Consider the following 16419-nt stretch of genomic DNA (forward strand, 5'->3'; position numbering starts at 1 on the left):
CAGTTTGGACTGAGCGCTGACTCAGAAACAGGACACTTCTGCAAGCGGTCACATGTGGTTTATTCTTTTCATAGAGCTGGGAGTAGAAGAGCCAGGGGCTCCATCCCACCCCTGACCTGCAGCAGCATTACCACACACATGCAGCTGGTGAATGGCACAGAGCCCAGGCTCAGGTACCAGCCAGCAAAGCCCTGGGGAGACACAATTGGAAGCCACAAAAAATAATGGGGGACATCAACTGCGGTAGCAGCAGAGATAAAACCAGAGGGAAGAGACCCCACAGCGCTGTGCTAAGCAGTGGGCCATGGCCCCTCCACAGCAGCCAGGAAGGGTGGTACAGAGGAGGTTTAGAGCACAGGCTCCGTTCCAGCAGGGACTTAAAGGAAGAACCCTCAGCCTCCCCTTGGAGATGCTAGCAGGCATAGGTGGCATCAGAAGATTAGTGCCTACAAAACCTCATGTGTGCCCTCCCCCTTTGCAAGCAGACCTCCCCCCACTGCAGGCAGAGGCACCGAGTGGGTTCACAGGCTTTGGGGGGGACGCTTCCCCCCTGCTCAGCCCACCAGCTTGCTCCAGGGGACGGTGCTGAAGAAAGAGTGGGACTTGAGCTTGGCAATTCCACCTCCTCCTGCACCCAGGCGCCGTTTGGGGTTGTGCTGCAAGAGCTGCAGAGAAACATGGGAGAGAAGCTGGGGAAGATGGGCGCACTGGGAAAGCTGCCTAGGCTGGACTTGGGCCCACCTCAATCCCTGTGCTCCTCAGTCCTTACCTGAGTGAGTAGTGATGTAGCTGCCAGGCTGAGACCCTCAGGCAGAAGCAGCTGTGTGTGAGGATGGATCCCTGTCGGGTGGCTTTGGGACAGCGGCTGTAGGAGGCAGAGGGTGATGGTAAGCAGTGGCACTGATCAGAGCAGTAATGCCCTGCTGAGCCTTCGGTACCACCCAGCCCCATCCCAGCATGGCAGGTTAAAATCCAATGCTCTCAGCTCGCACTGCACTAAGAACCACGCTCCTGGAACACTGCAGCATGGGGCCAGTGCTAGAGTGCAGCCCCTTCCTGGACAGGAGTTCTTGCTCTGGGCTGTCCCCTCTGTGCCCCATCCCAGTGCTGCACAGCCCCGCTGCTTCTTACCACTCCAGTCAGCAGCTCGTACAGCAGCGACCCGAAGCTCCAGCAGTCAGCTGCTTCCGTCAGCTCCGTGACACCCCCTACTTCTACAGAAACAGACAGTGAGGGATTTGGGCTGGCAGCAGAGAGCCTGGCCAACAGCCCTGATGCTGCTACATGGTAGGTCAGTGCAGCAGGTCAGTGGCACTGGGCAGAGGATGTGAGCCTTACCTGGGGCACTGTACAGCTGCTCCAGCGCTTGGCTGCAGCACTGTGGCTCTACTTCTGTCCACTGGCCAAAGAACGTGAGGCGGACGTGACCTGAAGGCCAGCACCAAAGAGGTTAGGACAAAACTGGCAGAGCACAAAGCCAAGGGGCCCAGCCGGTCAGCTGGCAACAAGCCCTTACTGGGGACAGCTGGGACACATGGCCTCCACTGTGCCCTGAGTGCAGGTACACTGAGCAGCCCCTGCTGAGAGCTGCTTAGAGGGGGCCCTGTCCATGGGCCTCAGTACAAGCAGTTCACGCTTTCAGACACAGCCAAACCTCCCCATCCTCACACCACAACAAGCTCAGGAAGCCCGAGACTCCTGGCCAAGGGGTGAGCATCCATCTTGCAGCCCAGCGGCCATCCACCTACCAGCTGTATCCAGCAGCAGGTTCCTGGGATTGAGGTCCCGGCACAACACGCCCTGTTGGTGAAGCCCCTCTAAGGCCAGGAGGATTTCTGCTGCCCACAGCTGCACCTGCTCCTCCTTCACAGCCCAGGCGGTGCAGCCATGTCCCCAGGAGGCCGGAGCCCTGCGGTGTCCCAATGGGGCTGGAGCACGACCACGGGTCAGACTGGCAGTGTGGCCACTGAGCGCCCTGGGCTCACACTGGGGAGCTCTTGGCAATGTGCAGCCCCTGGCCTCGCCAGCAGTCACAGAGTTCTGGGTGTAGGAGACCAGACCCTGCTCACAGAGGCTGGCAGTGGATGCAGTTCGGTCAGTGGAGCCCTGGCTTCTCCCTTGGGCGCTGTTCTCTCCCCCATGGCCCTGCAGGGCTGGGGGGGCCTTGGTACATGGGGAACTGGAGCTGGGGGAAGGGCCCTGCTGGGTGCGGTACTTGGCACGCAGGTGGGACCACAGTGTCTCCCCTGGAAAGCAATGAAGGAGAAGTGATGGGGCACGAAGCAAGACAGGCAGCACACCATGCACCCTGCCTATCAGCTCCCCATTTGTCATCCTGCCTCTCTTTGGTCTGATCTCTACCCATCTGTCCTTCTGACAAGGGCTGTGCCAGCAGATAAGGCAGACCCAACCCACAGAGATGCAGCTGATGCATTAAGGCCGGGGAAGGAGCTGGAGGTAGCATTGCACTCACCCTGCACGTGCTCCAGGTGCAGGAAGATGGAGTCCTCACTCGCGTAGTAGCACAGCAGCTTCACCATGAAGGGGACGCCATGTGGGATGATGGTCTGACGCTCGCGGGTCTCCACAAAGGACTTGGGGAGGCTCTGGGGAGGTACAGTGCAGATCATTTGGGGGTACAGAGCGGAAGGGGTGTGAGATTCCCAGACCCCAGCAGGGCAAGGCCCAGCCAAGAGGGCTGCGGCAGCACTCTGAAGTGCTTTATTTTTGGGGGACTACTGTGTTCCAAGGGTGCTGGAAGCGCCCACACACCGTGTGTGTGACCCACCACTGCTCTCAGGGCTGACTCTGAACGTGGGGTGAGGCCCAGCGGAAAGCAGACAGGTGAAGAGAACCACAGGAGGCGGCCGAGCGTTCAGTGCGGATCAGGGAGGCTCTAGAGGCTCCTGGAGCCGCTCTTTGCCGACAAAGGAGCCGCTGACCGCTCGGCCCTACGCGCTGCAGGGCCCCGCCCCCGGCCCCCACGGGACGGAGGCAGCCGACACGCGGAGCCGTCACCCACCTTGAGGATGAAGGTCCTGCCGGTGGCCGGGTCCTGCACCACCTGCACCTGCGGGCAGCGCACGGCACGGGTCAGACGCGGTGCCCGCCGTCACCCGGAGCCACCCGGCCGAGCAGGGCCAGCCCCGCGCCCCGCCCGCACCTTGTCGATGAGCGCCAGCACCCGGCAGCGCCGCAGGTTGTCCACCGCCGAGCGCAGCGTCCGGACGGGCCGCAGGCGGAGGCTGCTGTAACCCTGCGGGCGGGGAGAGAGGGCTGAGGGACCCGCACCGCGCCGCGAGCGGCGCCCGGACGGGAACGAGGGGCCGAGGGCGCCGCCCCGCCGGATGGATGCTCACCGTGCCGCCGGGGCTGCCGTCGCCCAGCGAACGCTGCAGGTGGCAGGTGAAGATCTCCTCGGCTCGCCGCAGGTACTGCGTGATCTTCCGCTTCACGGCCTCGCGCCGCTCCCGGTTGGGTTCCACTGAGAGCGGAAAGCGGCGTGAACGTGCGGCGGCCTCGCCCGGACCCCCCGGACCCCGCACCGCCTCCTTCCCCCCCCCCCCGCTCCCCGTACCCTGCACGCCGCGCAGCAGCACGTCCACGCCGTTCTGGTAGTGATTGAAGGCCTCCTCGTAGTCCTCGCTGACGTCCCGCTCCAGCGCCAGCCGCAGCTGCCGCGCCGCCTCCAGCAGGTAATCCCGGCCCGGCCGGCTCATGGGGCCGCGGTGCGGGGATGGAGCATCCTCCCGACCCCGACCCGCCGGGGCTGCGCGCGGCCGCCTCGGGATCGGCGTGCGGCGGGAGCGCGCCCGGCTGCGGCCCCGCCCAACCATTGGCCGCGGGTGAGATCATACCGCGCGGGGACGCGCCCGTGGGGGGCTCCCACCGTGAGACCGGTGGGGCCGGCGTTGGGGGGGGGGAAGCTCTGGAACCCGAAGGTCCTCAGCAGAGACCTGGGAGCCGGTGAGAGCCCCAGACCAAAGGAAGCTGCTGCTGTCAACACGCAGATCCGCGGCTCCGAGGGATGCGGGGCAGCTTCCCGGCACTCCTGGACCGGATCCGTTCTCCCTGTAACAGCTCCATGGCACAGCACGCGCTCTTGCAGCCCGGCCGCATCCCGCTCTCAGCCGCCGCTCTGTTCCCGCCGACCCCCCCTACGGGCCTCCTTAAACAAACCTTTGCTCCGCAGCACCGGCGGCTTCCACGGCCCAGGGGCACCGATAGCGCCGTGGGGTCCGGCCGCTCCCCCGGGGCCGCCGGCTGCAGCGCCTCAGCCGCAGGGATAAGGCACGGCCCCGGGATGGGCGAGCTGCGGACCCGGCCTCCTCACGGTGAGGGGAACACTGGGCTGCTGCACGTGCTGCTGGGCTTCGTGATTTTAAGCCCAATAACCAAACCTGACAGGCTTTTAAATTAACAGTCTTGTTTTTACATAGTTTCCTTCTCAAAGGTCATAATACTACCACGGTGAAAGTATTACTGTTACAAACAACGCAGGCGGTCAGGGCCATCCCTCAGCGCTGCCGGTGGCTCCTGCTGCTCACAGGCCCTGCTGAAGCCCCACACGGTGCAGCAAACTGCCCACACCGGGACCCCCACCCAACACTGTCAGACCTGGGGAAGCTGCCCCAAACCCCCCACCCACACTGCAGCCCTCTCTGGTTACCCAGCACAGGATAAGCCACATCTCTCCTCAGCTGTGGGCAGCAGCTGAGCCATCACACAGCAGCTTCGGGGCTGCAGGAACACACCCCAGCTGTGGCTTGTTAGGGGCTGTCAGAAGCTGAGCGAGCTCCTGTCAGCCCCACAGTCATGAAGAGGGTGGTTGAACCCAGGGCTGGGCCTAGGAACTGCTATGCTATCAGTTCCCTGCTTTGTCCTTAGGGCCTGTGCACCACTGAAGAGCACAGAATGGATACAACAGTGAGATCCAGCACTTAGGGTGGGACGGAAGAGCCCCGGGGCAGTGCTTGAGGTGAGCAGGAACCAGAGAGCGGGTTGTCTGTGGGCCTGGCTGAGCTGTAGTGCAATCATGGCCCCAGCCCTTTCTTCACTACTGGGGCAAACAGAAAATGAGTGCCTGGAGCTCCCCAGACAGGGGACGACAGTTCCCTGCCCATCCCAGGGTGCTCCCAATAACAGATAGTGCCACTGGGCCAGCTGAGTGGGTGGCAGTTCCCAGGTAGGAAAGCCCCTGGGCAGCCCCACCAGGGTCAAGGGGCATCTGTGGGACAACAAGGTGGGACCAGACCTCAACAAAACAGAGGGATGGGCTGAGTGCCACAAGAGCTGGGAGCACCAGCCTGCCTCCAGTCTGGGCACTGGCAGGGAAGGGCCCTCCAGCTGCTGCCAAGGAGAGGATGCTCACCCACCCAGCTCCTGTGTCCGCCCCCAGCTTTTATTCAGAAGGGCAAGGCTGGAACGTGGCTGTGGGTACAGGAAGGTTCTGTAGTACCCAAATTCCTTCCTGTGCCTACCAGAAGGGTTTGCCAAGCTCCCCTCCCCCCAAGACACCCTTTTGGGCTGCACCTTGCCCAGATTGAGACCCATCCCAGCTGTGCTCCCTCCCCTTTGCCTGCAGGACACAGTAGTTCTGCAGTTCCAGCCCTGTTCACCCCGGCTCTACATAGTGCCCAGCTCCAGCAGCGTGCCCACAGCTCTGCTCCTTGCAGCCCCAAGATGCCCTCCAGCAACAGGTTGCAGCTCCGACTCCTCATCCTCCCTTCTGGGTCCTTTAGTCCCACTGCAGCAGTGCAGGTGGGGCAAGAGAGTCCTTGGCTCCAGGATACGCTCTAGGCCAAGCATAAATCTCGTTGGCTCCATCCTGCCGCAGTCCTGCTCCCCAGCACCGTCACTCCAAGGGGCTCAGCACCACACGTCCCCGCACTGGGCAGAAGTGCCATAGGTTCAAGCTCCAGAGGCAGAAGCGAGGCTGGGGGCAGAGCGGAGGCTACCTGCGTGGTGTGCCACATCTGCAAGGGGAGCACAGCACAGCATAAGCATCGCTGGGCTCTGCAGAACCACAATCACCTCCTGCCCCCCAGCCCTCCCCACACCCAGCCCCAACACCAGACTGTGGGAAGAGACCATGAGAAGTGGGACTTCATGGCAGGGAGAGGGGTGTGGGGCTGCAGGTGCTGGCAGAGCACTGAGCAACATTCAGACAGAGAGGGGTATCAGCTGCAAAGTGCCAGCACCAGGCTCAGCCCTGGGAAGCGCCTGCTCTGCAGCCCCAGCAAACTGTTTGTGAGAGTCAGCAGGACACAGCGAGGGTAAGGACAGGAGTAACCCAAACAGCAGCTGGCCAAGGACTGCAGTAAGGACACGGCTGGCAGCAGGATGAGGCTGGAACTGGAAATTCATGGATATAGAATTCAGCACGGCCTGTGCAGCCATTATAGCCATATGCAACCACATTACCGCTCTATCCACCCATCCCCACCCTGGGTGGGACCAGCCAGCTTCAAGCATCCCTGCCAGAGGCCTACTGTACATGGATTGGTGTGTGGCCAATCTCCCCAGCCCCACGCTGTCCCCTCTGCCCTGCTCCTTCCTGCATTTGTTCCACTCTACTCACAGCACCAAAGACCTAACACCTGACCACAGCTGGTCCTTGCCAAGAAGAGAACCCAGAAGGCACCACCCATGCCTGCCCTGCTCACTTACAGCTCGCAGTCTTTACGTCTCTTGTCTTGTCTTCTCTTACCTCGGCCCTTGAGTCTCCTCCTTCAAAAGCAAAGCAGCAAAGAGAGGCTGACATGTGGGCACTGGGCACACAGCCCCAGCAGCGGCGTGCCCCAATGCCACTTACCTGCCCGGTCTCGCCAGGTCCTGCCTTGGCCTGTGGGGAGATTGGGGTGGTTATGGGGCAGTGCCAGCTGGGAGCTGCCAGGGGGCTGCCAAAGCACCCAGCATCCTTAAAACAGACTCAGTGACTCCTTCCAACTTCTTAGCACCTCACTGACCACAGTAGACAGGGGGACAGCAGACTTGGTGACACCCCTGGGCTTCAGCAGTGGTTGGATGAAGCCAGTCACACCATCTGTGGCTCAAGCATCTCCTATATGAGCCACAACTAGGCTCCATCCACTGCATTTACACTGAACTTAAGAAGGAGAGCAACACAAAAGCAAAGAAGGGTGCTTGATGAGAAGACAAAAGGCTGTGCAGGTGCAAGACAGACCTGAAGCCAGAATGCACACTTGTGAGTGCTGCCCCCAGAATCACCCCGTGTGGGGAAACCACAACAGGCTCAGGAAATTCCCTCCCGGAACACAGCTGGAAGCAGGGGGAAGTCGCACACGTGCCTCTTCCCACTCCTTACACATCCACTGACGGGCGGCTCCAGAGCCAGCAGAGGCAGGACGGCCTCTGGGCCTGCTCCAGCATCACCGCCTGCACTGCTGTGGGGAAATACCAGCACAGGACCCTTATGCTGTTCCGGACAAGGCTGTGCTGCCCAGCAGGACGTGCTTCCCACTCTTTGCAACACTTCGCTGCTGAGCCCAAAGGGCAGTGACCCACTGCAGTTAACTTCATGCCAGGCTGACGGGTGGTGATGAGCATCCGTCCCTGGTCAGTGCTACATGCCCTTGCCAAATTGGTGCCATGCATTTAAGCTCAGACATAAACCCTAAATCCCCATCCTCGGATCAGGCAGATCTCACTGCAGAGACACAGCACAGCCTGGGGCTGTGGGCTCCAGCAAAACCCAGCACAGCTAAGATAGGAAAGGCCCCAGCACGTCCCCCTGCCCCATGGAGGGCTGGCAGGTGGGCTGGCAGGGCCTCAGCAGCACAGAGTGAGCCCTACCTGCACTGGCACTGCTTGTGCTCGGTGAATGACATCTCCACGTAGGGTGCCTCCGCGTAGGGTGCCTCTCCATTGGGCTTTATCTTCACAAGCTGAAAGGAACAAAGGTTACTTCCCAGCCCACAGTCGAGGCACCATTTCTTCACCTCCATTCAGTGCAGGACAAAGAACACCCCAGCACCTCGGCCAGGCAGAGGGCAGGAAGGGTCCTCCGCCCCCATAGGCAGCAGCCCCAGCTGGGCTGAGGCTCCGGAGATTCTCTAACATCTCCTTGTGCCCTCGGGGCTGTATTAAGACTCCAGCTGGGATGTCCCAGCCTTAGAACAGATATTCTGTCTCTGCCTTTACAAAGACCTTTCACACATTTGACCACTTTGTACATCTTCCTTCTCTGAAGGGCATCTCTCCCAGCCCAGTTTTCCAGACCGTTCCCACTGCTGCCACTCCTCCCACCACACTGGGCCACAGCCCAGACAATGGTGCCTCCTGTCCTGGGGGGGTGCAGGGTTTGCCCTGCCGCACGTCAGCCTGCAGAGCAGCCAGGGGGGCAACCCACACACTCAGGGGCTCCTTTGGGAATGTTCAGCCGTGCTGCGACCCACAGTGACCCTGTGCACTGCGGCTGGATGCCTCCTGTGCTGGGGAGCCCAGGAAGGGCACAGCTCACCACCTTTAACTCGTTTCAAACTTTTGCTCTAATTAAGATTTTAATGTTTTGGCAGCTCCCCTCCTGCTTTCTGCTGTGCTTTCAATCCCTGCAGGCTCTCCAAGTCCCTCACCCACAGCAGGGCGGCAGCACACTGACCATTGGCAGCGCAGTGGGGGTGCTGCAGAGCAAGGACACGAGCCGCCCTGCTCACCACGAACACAGCCACGGCCCCTCGTGCTCACCCTGCCCACCCCGCGCCTGCCGCCCCCCCGGCCCCGCGGGGCGGTGCTCACCTGCACGGTGACCGTGCTGGTCTGCACGGGGACGCAGCGGAGTCCCTCGTCACCGCAGCAGCCCCCGCAGCGCTGCAGGGAGACGCAGGAAGGCCTGAAGATGTACTCCACCTCGTTGGGGAATTCGGTAATGATATCCACTAGCTGCTCCCGAGGCCGGCAGAAGCTGCGGTTCCAGATCTCCTTAAAGGTCAGGACTGCAAGAAACCGGGGAACTCTAAGGCGTGCCCCGGGGAAGAGGGTCCCCAGCCGAGCCCTGCTGCGCTCTCCCATCGCAGGGCGGGATGCGGAGGATCCCCCAGTGCCCCCATAGCGTCCGCTGCTGCGCTCCTCCCGCAGTCACCCGTCGCCCCGGAGCTCTGTCCCCGCCTGCCGGCTCCCCACCCCCGGCGGCAGAGAACAGGGGCACGGCCCCGGCTCCGGGCGCTGCCCCCCACTCGGACGCCGGTTCCCCCGGTTTCTGCCGGAGGTGCGGCGCTGCGCCGTCCCGTAGCATCGCTCGGAGGCGCAGTACCGGCTCGGTGGCGCCGCCGCGGGCCACGGGGCTGCGAGACGACGAGCCCGGAGCCGGGAAACCGCCCGCAGCCCCGCACCGCCGCCCGCCGCCGACTCACCGGACGCCTCCGCGCCGGCTGTCCCCCGCGCCTCCGGGGCCTGCAGGGAGGGAAAGGCGGGTTTGGAGGGGCGGCTCGGCGGTACCGCCGCCCCCCAGCCCCGGCCCGGCTCCGACCCCCCTCCCGTTCCTCCCTCCTGGTTCTCACCGGGGCGGGCGGCGCTCCCAGCGCCCCGGCCAGCAGCAGCCGCAGGAAGGCACCGAGCAGCCGCATCGCCGCCCGGACCCCGACTCAGTGCCGCCGCCTCCGCCCCGTCGCCCCCCACATGCCAGCCCGCTCCGTCGCCGCCGGGCCATGAGAGCGCGTCCCGCTCCGCCGCCCCTATTTCACCGCCGCTGTCCCGCTCCGCCCCCGCCCGCCTCGGCCCCCGCCCCGGCCCGCTCCGGCCGCGGGGAGGAGCAGGTGCCCTGCCCCGGGGGACGCGGGATCGACTGGGTACCCGGAGCGACGGGGCCGCCCACCTTCCAGCTGCTGGAGCTCGGGAGCGATCCCGGTTCTGCCCGGCACCGGGGTCCTTCCGACACGCGGAGGACGGGGAGGCGCGGGGCGGTGGGTGCCGGGCCGGTGGGGAGCGGCCCAATGGGCGCAGATCGGCTCCGTGCAGGGGGCCGGGGGCGGCCGGGCCAAACCCCGCCGCCGACGTTAAACCCGGAGAAGCTCCGTGGCCTTTTCCGTGCTATTTTTAAGCCCCGGTGTCCAGGAAAGCTGTGGCTGCCGGAGGTTGGAGGGAGCAGATGCCAGCGGGGAACACGATCCCCGTGGGCTGCGGGTCTTGGGTAAGGATGGGCTCCGTGTCCCGGCCCGGCCTCATATCGCTGCTTCCTGGGGGGCAGCAGGGCTGCAGGAGCTTTCGGCCCATGGAGATGCGGGGTCCGTCCTTGCACCGCTGTGGCACGTCCCAGCCCCATGAGCTCTGTCCCCATGACACGGGGCCGTACAGGCGGTGGCGGCTCAGGTGCCAGCGGGCACCAGGCTCCAGCCAGACCCCCCTGCGTGCTGGTACCACTGAGTGCACGAGGAAGGTGCTGGCACCGAGCGGGGAGGTGCTGTGGAGATAAGCACACAGAGCAGATGAAGGGCTGGGGGCTCTGCAGTCCATCACTCAGCAGCACAGAGATGCTCAGCGCCTGCTGGGGCTCCCATGCCCTTATGGGAGCAGGAGCCATCGCTGTGCGGTGCCCTCCACCCGTGCTTCTCTCTGCAGCCCTACAGCACCTCTGGGCCCAGGGCACACCACTGCCCCACAGATGGCTTTGGGGTGGGGGCAAAGGCAGTGCTTCCCCCTGCCATGTGCAGGAGCTGCCGCTGCTGTCTGTAGGGCAGATTGGTGTTATTGCAGGGGTTGTCACCACACGGGGCCTCTGGGGCTGCCCGGCCTTGCGGGAAGGTCTCCTGGGGCCACCCCTCAGACACAAGGCCTCAGCAGTGCTAGAGCAAAGGGCTCTCCATGGGGCCGTGTGGCTGGAGGGGGGGACGGAGCAGCCCTTCACTGTGAGCGCAATGCTGTTCCTGTCCTGAAGCTATTTCCTCTGAGGCCTTGGGCAGAGTTTACATTCCTGGGATGAGCATCCCCTTTCTGGGAGCAGAGACAGGAATGGGAAAATAACATTTGAACGCCAGTAACCTGTGACCAGCAACATCCTCCTGCAAGCAGGGAGCATCCTGCAGGGCCCTGCCACAGGACAGGGCTTGGGGACAGTGCTGTAACTGCACCCTCATATCTGCCACACAACCTCCTGGGGCTCCAAATCCACAGACCTTAGGAACAGAGCTCGGCGACTGGCTGGGAGCTCAGGAGATGTTTCCTGACAGGTCAGATGTGACAACCATAGGCTAAGATCTTCATCTCCAATAAGTCACAGCACAGCCGAGCTCTCTTAGCAGAGCTTCACCCCACTGCGCTGTCTTCCCTGTCACAGCCCCATGCTGGGATCAACATCCCCCATGGGAGTCTTTGCCCCTGTAAAATCTCACCTTTGGCATCTCAGGTGAAAGCAGCTCAAACAAACATCCCTGTGAAGCTGACTGTCTCCCAGCCCTCCTGCGTCACCTACTGAGCCCTCAGAAAACACCCTGGAAACCTCAGCTCCATATTTTTGTGCTGCGACTATTTCTGGCCCTGCTGTGGGTCAGACCAGAGCTCTGCATAGAGCAGTGCCCCAACAGCCTGAGCCGGCAGTGCTGAACCCCACCACAACGGGACCCCCGTGGCCACACATCACAGGGGTGTGACACACTGCACTCCTGGGCCTCAACCCAGAGTACCCCTGTATTGCCACCATGTCTCCCGAGGGATCAGGCCTGCAGACACCTGGGCCCCACAGCACTCCCCAGAGCTTGGCCAGGTCTGGCCTCCCGTGCCTGGCCACGGGCAGCCCCACGGTTTCTCCTCCCAGCCCAGGTGTGCAGGGGATGTGTGTGTGGAGCTGCAGGCTGACAATAGGGGGAAATGGGCCGAGCTGTGCACCCTGAACACTGTGGCTGTTGTTGCAGCCCAAAGCAGGCGGAAGCGGCTGCCCTTAGTCAGCCCCGGCTGCACGTGGCAGGAACTCTGCTGTTTATTTTGGTTCCTCGGGATGGACCTGGCCTCCCTAGGGACCCGTGGCCTCTGTAGGGCTGATGAGGCCGCAGACACCTGACGGCTGCCCTGTGCTGGCAGGACAGCAGGGCTCAGCACGCACACTGCCTGTGGTGCTGGGCTCTGGCTATAGGAAACCAGGGCTGCCCCAGAGCACGTGCCACACGAGGGCAATCCCAGCAGTGCAGACACACCCTGCTGATGTCCCACTGGAGGTATTAGGGGCGATGCCATCAGCGAGCAGCAATCTGACACAGCAAGACCCAAATCCCAGGGCCCTGAGCCGCTGGGCAGGCACTGCTCAGCTCAGCATCTCGCACCAAGTGTGAGCCTCATTTGGCACTGAGGCCAAGCCCCGTTCCCACAGAGGTGAAGCTGTAGGCAAGGTGATGTTGGCAGCAGGGAGGGTTAATGCCAGCTGGCCATCTCCCAGCCTGGCCGTGACGTGGCAGCACCAGGGCAGAGTGTGGCAGCCGGTGGAGAAGTCACGGAGAGCACATCGTGTTGGCCGGCTGGTGGGGACGCGCTGGGACACGGTGTTTGCAGGAGCAGGGTGAGGCTTAGGGAGCTGAACCGCAGCACCGAGCATACGTGGGTGCCTACAGGTAAGTGCTGCCTCAGCAGCTTCCCAGACCGAGCCTCCATGGAGCATGTGGTCACCGTGCCCAGGCACTGTGCCCCCGTCCTGCACACCCCACTGCTGTCTGGGAGCAGCCCCCCAGCAGAACAGGTCTGAATGGGAGCTGGAGGTGACTTTCCACTAGAGAACAAAGCTCTTTCTGTGTACATCTCCTCTCAGGACACACCTCATAAGCTTCATCAGCCCTGGGATGAAGGTGGTGGGAGTCTAACAGAGGAGCTGGCCTTGCTGCTACCACTGCTCGCCACCTCCCAGCACAGCCGGCCGCGGGCAGGGGCTGCCAGGCATCCTCTACTGCCAAACGAATGTGATCCACGCCCAGCCCAGAGCTTCTGGCTGCTTATCATGTGGATGCAGTTCTCCTGCTTTTAGCTGTCATAATATTGACACAAAGCAAAATAATAGTGACGGCAGGCCCCTGTCTGGCTCTGGAAGGCAAACACACAGGGAGAGGGGGAGCAGCGAGCTCGCTATTGTGCAGGGCGAGCTGCAGCCCGGGCTGCTCCCAAGCTCCGCTCGCAGCCCCAGCACATCAGCGGGACTCGGGGATGGCGTGTGCGGGCTCTGCTCTGCACTCGGCTCACCCCAACAGGAGCGAACGTGTGTATCGGCAGGGCTTCGTCCCCGAGCCCTTCCCAGAGCGTGGGCGGAGGGGTGGCTCATCCCTCTCCTTCCCTGAATCCTGGCAGCCGCTGAATAGCTCGCATCACCCGCGGCAGACAATGAGTAAAGCCAGCCCGGCAGCTGCAGCGCCAGGAGCAAGTGAGGAGGAACTGCGCAGAGCTGGCCGGTGACCAGGAAGCAGCCCAGACTGCTGGTGTCACGGACCCTCGGTGACCGCAGAGCAGCTCGGACGCGCTTTGTCTCCCCCGAAGGGCCCGGCTTCCTGGAGCGGCGGTGATGCCAGGTTTACTCGGGGACTCCCCTGAGCTCATCCTGAAGGGACGCACGTCGGCAAACCCCGGCACAGCTTCCCCCCGGCACAGCCATCCTGCTGTGTGCCCTCTGAGCAGGGATGGGACCCGGCCACCACCTGCACGGTGCCAGCCAGTTTGCTGACTTGTGCTCTCTTAAGCACTGAGCGACACTGATGCCTTTTCTGGCTACAAAGGCCCGACGAGCTGGTTGTGCTGCTGGGGCATCCTCTGGCCATCCCTGCAGCATGCTCCCTCAGCCCTCTCTCGTGCTTGTTTTCCTACATGACAGCTGGCTTCCCACACTTCCCTCACTCTTCCTGGCCAGCCTGGCCTTTGAACCCGGAGCCTCCAGCTGCTGGCATTCCAAGCAGGGACCTGGAATGAGGGCAGAGTAACAAGCTGGTGAGCGGGGCTCCCTGCCCTGAGCAGGCACAGCAGTGCCAGCTTCCCGTGCCTCTCTCTCTTGACCCAGCCCAGCCTGCACAGCCCACTGGGGGCACGAGCGTGGGCCGCTTCCACAACAAAGTCTAGAAAAACCCTGCGACTTCCCAGCCTTGGCCTCTATTTTAAGGCTTTGAAAAGGAGGGGGGCAAATGGCAGATGTGCTGGCAGAAGAGATGATCCCGGGACCGGATTCAGAACCGCCTACTTGTTTCCCTGAGGGATCAAGGACCGTGTCAGTGTTGCTGGGCCTGCCTGTGGGCACCATGCTGATGCAAGGGTGGGCATTCAGCTCCTTGCCAGGCAGCAGCTGGTGCATATGAGTGCGAGCTGCTGAGCAGCGACCTGTGCCCAGCCCTTTGCTAACCTGAGGCACTGAGCTGGTCCTGTTACCCCACTCTCAGAGCACCCCAGCAAACCCCTCCTGTTTCTTGCTGTCCACTCCAGTCACGCTTCCCTATAGATGATCACTTTACAGAGCAATTTTTGCCAGGCTCATCTGCAAAGGGCAGCAGAACACCTCCTGGTACCTGTGGAGTCAGCCATGAATCTCAAACATGTTAACACTGCTGATGACTCAGGCCGTGCCTTCGTGCTTCTCCAGACGCACAGAGCTGTGTTTCCCAGCTGTTCACATACCTGCTTTTGATCATCAGCTATTTGTTTGGGGGGTTTTGTCTTCTTTTCCTGGAAGCTGAAGCATTCACCATGTGCTCAGCACTTGATTCAGCCTTTCATTTCCAGTTCCTCTGCTTACTATGTGACACAATGTCTTCCCAGTAACATGCAGAAAGCACCAGTTTGGGTTCCCCCAGCTCTTCAACAGAATCACTCCTGTTTCATTACAGCTCTGCCTCCATGGCTGCACAGCCATGTCTGCTACTGCGACTGTCAAAGCTGCTGGATGGGGCAGTTCATTTGAGAATGGACCAGAGACTCTCCAGGGAACCCATCTCCTCAGGCTGTGGTTTGTGTTCCCCGTGTCACCATGTGTCTTGCAGTCCTGAACTGCTTCTCTGCCACTTGTGCCCGGAAGAACCTTCAGCATCCAGCAGTCACCCTATGCTCCTTTTCCCCCCGTCACCTATCCAGCCTGTACAATCACTGCTGTGCAGCCTTGTTATTCCTACTGGGCTGCGTCTGCTGGCTCCCGCATGCTGGCTCCTTCCCTTCATCTGTGCTGAGCGTGAGCAGCTCACTTTTCTTATCCGGGTGTTACAGACGAGTCCAATTACTAGAGTTCAGCAGACTCCAATTCCCCTCCCTGGCATTTCATCCAGCCCACTTGATCCGCAGAGAGTTTCTAATCCAAACAGCCTCCTAGCACACGATGTTCCAGTGCTCCCAGACTCTACCCAGCCTCTGTGCTGCCTTCTCCTCCCTCGCTCCAGCACTCAGGGAATTGCATTTGGCCCCCAGGGAAAGATAAATGCAGAATTCATCAGGCAGAACGAAAGCAGTGTCTCCAGTCACCACCCCTAAGTAAGAATCTTGAATACCCTGAATTAGAAGGGACCTGCGCTCTGTCCCATGTATGGAACCAGGCACTTGCTCTTGTTAACCTCCATGCAGTTGGCAATCATTTCAGTTTTTCAGGATCTCTCTACAAGGCCTCTCTGCCCTCGAGGGAGTCAACAACTCCCCTCAGTTTTGTGTCATCCACAGACTTATACAGTGTACCTTCAGCTCCTGAGGAGCAGAGCATCGTTCTGGGCATGAGATGAGCTGTGCCCCAGCTCCTCCACGGGAGCAGCAAATGTGTGCAACCGCCTGGCTCTGCCAGCCAGCTCGTCCCCTGCTCAGCTCCTTCGCTCACAGCATTGCTCACACGGCAGCTGGGAAGCTGCTGCAGCCAAGTCTTCCTAGGGCACCTGGGTGTGCCAGGGGAGGGGAGGGGGTGAGCCATGCAGGAGGCGTGACATGCAGGAGGCAGCTGGCTGTGGCACAAGAGAGGGGTTGCAGAGTGTAGCTCCTGCTGTGGAATGCTGCCAAGGAACCACCAAGGAGCTCCCCACCTCCACGGCCTGCTAGACAGTAAGATACACTGGATATACCGGGACACCAGGAGCTCTCCAGCTGCCTCTCTACGTGTCCCACGCTGCCCTGACCAGGACAGTGCCTCCCCGCTTCCCCTCCCTCCTTCTCACTCCTCCTGGGTGCTCAGACCAACACACGGAGCCTGGCGGCAGCTGCTGCCCCATGCCAACCAGATGTCCCTCGGCCGCGGTCCTGCCAAGCAGCCGTAGCCCGGTGTGTGCCTTTCAGTTCTCCGGAGAAAGGCAGCTCCTGGCTCGGCTCAGCTACCACGGCCGCGGGCAAACGGCTCCCAGCTCCCCATTCAGAGCTTTCATTCATGAGACGCGGGGCAGCGGCCGCAAGCAGAGCTGTGCCCGCAGGGACACGGGGCTGGCGGCCGTCCCGGCTGGCTGCGGTGGCGGTGCCCGGTGGGACGTGCTGCGGGGAACGGGCGGC

General features: G+C 62.1%; 2 protein-coding genes across 8 annotated transcripts; both read right to left on the bottom strand.

Moving 5' to 3' along the window:
• Positions 1-39: 39 nt before the first annotated feature.
• On the bottom strand, positions 40-3969 carry RPS6KL1 (ribosomal protein S6 kinase like 1). 5 transcript variants are annotated; one of them, XM_085549203.1, is made up of 10 exons: positions 3578-3966; positions 3360-3484; positions 3164-3256; positions 3023-3070; positions 2474-2606; positions 1749-2246; positions 1339-1428; positions 1132-1214; positions 770-865; positions 40-689 (listed from the first exon to the last, which is right to left on the bottom strand). In XM_085549203.1, the coding sequence occupies exons 1-10, from the start codon at positions 3834-3836 to the stop codon at positions 555-557; spliced, it is 1560 nt and encodes a 519-aa protein (XP_085405329.1). In that variant the 5' UTR covers positions 3837-3966; the 3' UTR covers positions 40-554. The 5 variants fall into 5 exon arrangements, with proteins under 5 accessions (XP_085405329.1, XP_015720576.2, XP_085405328.1 ...); XM_015865090.3 differs by having other exon boundaries at positions 40-665; positions 3578-3963; XM_085549202.1 differs by having other exon boundaries at positions 3360-3969.
• A 440-nt stretch (positions 3970-4409) lies between these two features.
• On the bottom strand, positions 4410-10839 carry PGF (placental growth factor). 3 transcript variants are annotated; one of them, XM_015865096.3, is made up of 7 exons: positions 9833-10839; positions 9372-9411; positions 8758-8954; positions 7816-7907; positions 6815-6844; positions 6670-6729; positions 4410-5975 (listed from the first exon to the last, which is right to left on the bottom strand). In XM_015865096.3, exons 1-7 carry the CDS (start codon positions 10535-10537, stop codon positions 5954-5956), a joined length of 1146 nt encoding a protein of 381 aa, XP_015720582.2. In that variant the 5' UTR covers positions 10538-10839; the 3' UTR covers positions 4410-5953. The 3 variants fall into 3 exon arrangements, with proteins under 3 accessions (XP_015720582.2, XP_015720584.2, XP_015720583.2); XM_015865098.3 differs by lacking the exon at positions 9833-10839 and adding an exon at positions 9519-9700; XM_015865097.3 differs by lacking the exon at positions 9833-10839 and adding an exon at positions 9519-9700 and having other exon boundaries at positions 5574-5975; positions 6710-6729.
• Between the last annotated feature and the right edge of the window lie 5580 nt (positions 10840-16419).

The sequence above is a fragment of the Coturnix japonica genome, chromosome 5 (genome assembly GCF_054131305.1).
Source record: "Coturnix japonica strain WE chromosome 5, WE-NBRP24, whole genome shotgun sequence".
In the NCBI taxonomy this organism is placed as follows: domain Eukaryota; kingdom Metazoa; phylum Chordata; class Aves; order Galliformes; family Phasianidae; genus Coturnix; species Coturnix japonica.

Coding starts and splice junctions, on each gene's coding strand:
- PGF (XM_015865096.3), bottom strand. CDS start 10,537: ATGGCTCCTGCTCCCATAAGGGCATGGGAGCCCCAGCAGGCGCTGAGC. Junction 6,845..7,815: donor CACAAGCAGTGCCAGTGCAG/GTAGGGCTCACT, acceptor ATCTCCCCACAG/GCCAAGGCAGGACCTGGCGA. Junction 6,730..6,814: donor GACCTGGCGAGACCGGGCAG/GTAAGTGGCATT, acceptor TTGCTTTTGAAG/GAGGAGACTCAAGGGCCGAG.
- RPS6KL1 (XM_085549202.1), bottom strand. CDS start 3,836: ATGGTTGGGCGGGGCCGCAGCCGGGCGCGCTCCCGCCGCACGCCGATC. Junction 3,257..3,359: donor ACGGCAGCCCCGGCGGCACG/GTGAGCATCCAT, acceptor CCCCGCCCGCAG/GGTTACAGCAGCCTCCGCCT. Junction 2,247..2,473: donor GCACCTGGAGCACGTGCAGG/GTGAGTGCAATG, acceptor ATTGCTTTCCAG/GGGAGACACTGTGGTCCCAC.